We start from the raw sequence: 4,096 nt of genomic DNA, 5'->3' as shown, positions 1-4,096 counted from the left end.
TCATTTTTGATTGCAAATGCCATGTTACGGCTGGATGCACTTATGGAGCTTTGATTGTTACTGCCTCTCTGCCTTTCTTCTTGTACCACGAGAGCAAATACTCGGCTGATCGGTGGCAAAAGATCAAGAAGCAAGACTTGACTTCTGATGTGAGTAAATGAATCATTTAAGCCCATTAGGAAAATCATGATATACTCCATTTGAACATATTTTTCACAGTTCTTGACCCCATCACAAGCACACTTCCCGCAGGTGCACATAGGGCGAAAGTGATTCAACTCTTCCCAAATGGTCTTTCTATTAAAAATAGGTTGATATTGTAAACTGAAAATTATATCCTTCAAAGTGGCAAAAAGTTACATTTGAATGGGAAATGAAAAGGGAAAAATAATGTTTTTTCCGATTCAAGAATTTGAAACTAATTAGGGTATGTTTGCCTATGAAAATATTTCCGTAAATTATAAACAAATAAAGCCCAAGATAAGCACCGAACTGAAGTTGTTGCGGCAAATGAATGGAGACGACCTACTCTTATGCAAAACCTCAACATTCTGAAGTATATCCTTTTTCGATTCATTGAATCATTCACTAGAGAAACCCAGAAACTGGTTAATAAACCTAGCGACAGGCGAGGCGTCACCAGGCTCATATGATACAAGGTTTTCGGTATCCATTTCTGAAATGGTGTTAAAAAGTGTCTGGGGACGGGCACAGAACAAATGCTTCCTTTCTGCAAGTTCTTCTGCTAGCTCACTTTGATGGTTGTCCATTAGATCCTCGTTAACCACCACGATCAGAGGTTTTCTCAGTCGCAGGGTCTCGAATATGCTCCCTGAACCTGTCCAAACAAGTGAAGACTCGATTTTCAAAGATCGTTCTACTATCAAAAGCAGTGCTTCAATTTGTAAAGCAAACGCAGCAAATGACTGACCTGCATGACTGATAACAAGAGAGGCTGATCTCAAATGGTCAGCAATGCTTGGTGAAAACGTAAAATAATCTACTGAGACAAACCCATCTTCTCCAGCTGACTAGAAATGAGAGCCATTATGTAAAAATTGCAAATAATAGCAGGCCATGAAACCATATTGACAAGATAAAGACATTCGATAGACTCTATTCGACATGTCCAAATTCTACTTTTCTATATCTCTAGATAGATTCACTCTGGAAAATTGAACACATCTAAATCCATGAAAATCACACCTTTAAGAGTTAGTTGGCTATCTCCAGCAGATGAACAACTCAAATCAAAATATCGTTCACTTCAAAATGGTGATGTCAAATTCAAGACGGGATGGACTCTAAAATCATTTGATGTACTAAACTTAAAAGAAATAAGATGAGATGACATGTCAATCTAAAAAAAAAAGAGGGATGCAAAATAGACCATGCTCAAACACAAATATTAAAAATGACTCAAGAGCATTTGTTGTAGGCATAAGATTGAAAGAAACTAACATGAAATATGATGCCCAAAAATGTCACCAATTTCACAGTGACACAAATAAACAGTGCTTAAAGTGTCTTCTATCCATGATTTTTCTGATATTTATATTTAATATTTAAACCCGATAGCTACTAGATCAATGTTTCAAGACGATTAGAGCTAGATTGTAGAGACAGCATAAAATTTATTCACTACGATCAACATATCAATCAAAGAAAAAAATCATAAAAAACCTTCACATTACCTTCATGGGGATGTAGGAACCGCGCCCCATTTGAATGAGAAGATGGGTGTATCCCTTCTCGAACAATGCTTCCCTAACTTCCCCAGTATCTACAGCTCTAACCAAGGAGTCAAAAGAGGTAGTCCCAACAGTCACAAAGACTATCCTTTTCGACTGAAAACTATCTTCAACTTCGTCCATTCTATGTCCTCCAACAATATCTTTCACTTTCTCGAGAGAGCATAAGAAAAAGGTTTGAACTTTCGGACAAAAGCAATACACTACACAGTCGAACCAAAAACTAAATGGTGTAAAGACTTCATTAATAAATCACTAACGAATCAACAAATCTAACAAGTCTTGGGACTATGCATCTCTCAAAGAGTACATATAAAGGTTAAAAAGCAGGTAAAAAAAAAGAATCAACAAATCCACAGATATCCACTTTCAAACAAGTAAAAAGAAACATTCGTCATTCTTCGATGGTTGGATTGACTACGAAAAAAATTATCAGTATTTTCAATTGCATCGTCTTTTCATCATCCCTATCCCACCCAAACCCACGGCTTCGTTCCGCCTTGGGTTCATCCAGACACGACCGCTTTTCCTATTCCACGTTTTATTGAGCAGTCCAACAAGACTGAAAAGGTAAGAAATTTATGCATTTTCAACACACCCTTTGCCATAAAATTTACAAATACTACTACGCCAAAATTAAAATCATTTATTAATTTTTTTGTAAAAAAAAAACTTTAAAACCTGATGTGCGCGAAGATATGCAGTTCCACGTAACGCTGGAAAATCGCATCGACTAGCAAATCTACGAAATAAATACGAACAATGTTAGTACAAAATAAAAAACCGAAACTTCGAAAAATTTATATAGTTTCACTACTACCAGAGATAGGCGAAAATCGCCTCAGGAAAATGTTCTCGAACTCGGTATATATAGAATCATAGCGACGGTCTTTGAAAAACCATCGCTATGTGCGACGGAAAGAAATAAAAACCGTAGCTAATAGCGACGGATTTATTATAAACCGTCGCCGATCAGATCTGCGACGGTAAGGAAAACCGTCGCAAAAACTTTTACTCAGGAGCGCTATTCTCAAGCCCATTTTAACCAACGATATCAAATTATTATCTAATTGATTTGTGTCACTTCTCAAAATCCATAACTTACTCTCTATTGTCATTTTCAATCACCACTCAAGGATCATATTTTTTTTTGTTTCTTTTTCCTTTTAGTCATTGCTTGTGCCTCAGAGAAATGTTTTAATTTGTAATCAAGCCTGTGAGTTTGTTGTTTTTTATTTTTTTTTATCAATATTACGAAGATGGTTGAAAAAAAAAATTTACAAAAATATAAATAGTGTAATAGACTTTAGAGAAAATTTTATTTATTTTTTTATCGAAATGTTTAGTAACAATTGACACATCAACGCTACGTAGAAAGATTATATTTGGCATTTTAATAGATATCCAAATTCATCATTACCATTCTTCCAATATATTTAATAATTAAGAGGCAACAAAATAAATTGATCATTCAAAAACTTCTCACAATCTCATTATCCTACGTCATAACTATCATTATCTCATAATCCTAACATGAAATAAAAAATTATAAATAAATTTAAATTTTAAAAAAACATATTTTATTCACATGGAACGCATAAGACATGGGCCTGGTTAAAACTCATTTTAGTCCCTGTATTTTAAGGTTGTTCGGGATTTAGTCAATTATGTTTATTTTGTACCTAAATAGTCCATCATGTTATGATTTTTGTATATATATTGGATATTTTTCCAAAATTTAGTTCATTAGTGACACGAATACCAACTTTAAAAAAAATAAATAAAATCACAAATTATATATACAAAAAAATTAAAAAATATATATATTTTGATGATTTCACAAATAAAAAACAGGTATTTATAAAGTATTATCTAGAGTTTTTGAACTTGATATTTAGCATAATCAACACATTTCGAATGCATCAGACTAATAGAACTGTGAGTAGGTTTCTTGTGAGACGATCTCACGAATCTTTATCTCAACACTATCGATATTCACAATAAAAAGTAATACTCTTAGCATAAAAAATAAAATTTTTTAATGGATGATCCCAATAAGAGATCCATCTCACAAAATACGATCTGTGAGACCGACTCACACAAATTTTTACTTAGAAATGTAACGGCTTTTAGAAAACTAGAAACATGATAAATTAAAATTTATTGACATATTAATTAGATATAAGTATTTTGGTGTTAATTATGACAATAAAATGTTTTTTAGTTCTTAAAATTTGAATACGAGATTATCGAACAAAATACAAAACTAGATTGCCTGGCTCATGTTTTTAGATAAAACATTCGTCGTGTATTATTCGTTAATTCACAATGGTTTGTACACATTT

General features: G+C 33.2%; 1 protein-coding gene across 1 annotated transcript; it reads right to left on the bottom strand.

Moving 5' to 3' along the window:
* Positions 1-315: 315 nt before the first annotated feature.
* On the bottom strand, positions 316-2,607 carry LOC140814026 (uncharacterized). Its single transcript, XM_073172877.1, has 4 exons — positions 2,433-2,607; positions 1,695-1,954; positions 932-1,031; positions 316-838 (listed from the first exon to the last, which is right to left on the bottom strand). Exons 1-4 carry the CDS (start codon positions 2,479-2,481, stop codon positions 582-584), a joined length of 666 nt encoding a protein of 221 aa, XP_073028978.1. The 5' UTR covers positions 2,482-2,607; the 3' UTR covers positions 316-581.
* Between the last annotated feature and the right edge of the window lie 1,489 nt (positions 2,608-4,096).

This window comes from Primulina eburnea, chromosome 15, assembly GCF_022965805.1.
Source record: "Primulina eburnea isolate SZY01 chromosome 15, ASM2296580v1, whole genome shotgun sequence".
NCBI classification, from domain to species: domain Eukaryota; kingdom Viridiplantae; phylum Streptophyta; class Magnoliopsida; order Lamiales; family Gesneriaceae; genus Primulina; species Primulina eburnea.
The sequence above is the reverse complement of the archived record's forward strand: the minus strand, read 5'-3'. Positions and strand labels throughout refer to the sequence as shown.

What these genes read in the sequence shown, in the direction of transcription:
- LOC140814026 (XM_073172877.1), bottom strand. Translation starts at nt 2,481, where the DNA reads ATGCGATTTTCCAGCGTTACGTGGAACTGCATATCTTCGCGCACATCA. An exon ending in GTTCCTACATCCCCATGAAG is followed by an intron (nt 1,032 to 1,694) that starts GTAATGTGAAGG and finishes TCTCATTTCTAG; the next exon opens with TCAGCTGGAGAAGATGGGTT. An exon ending in TCTTGTTATCAGTCATGCAG is followed by an intron (nt 839 to 931) that starts GTCAGTCATTTG and finishes TTGTTTGGACAG; the next exon opens with GTTCAGGGAGCATATTCGAG.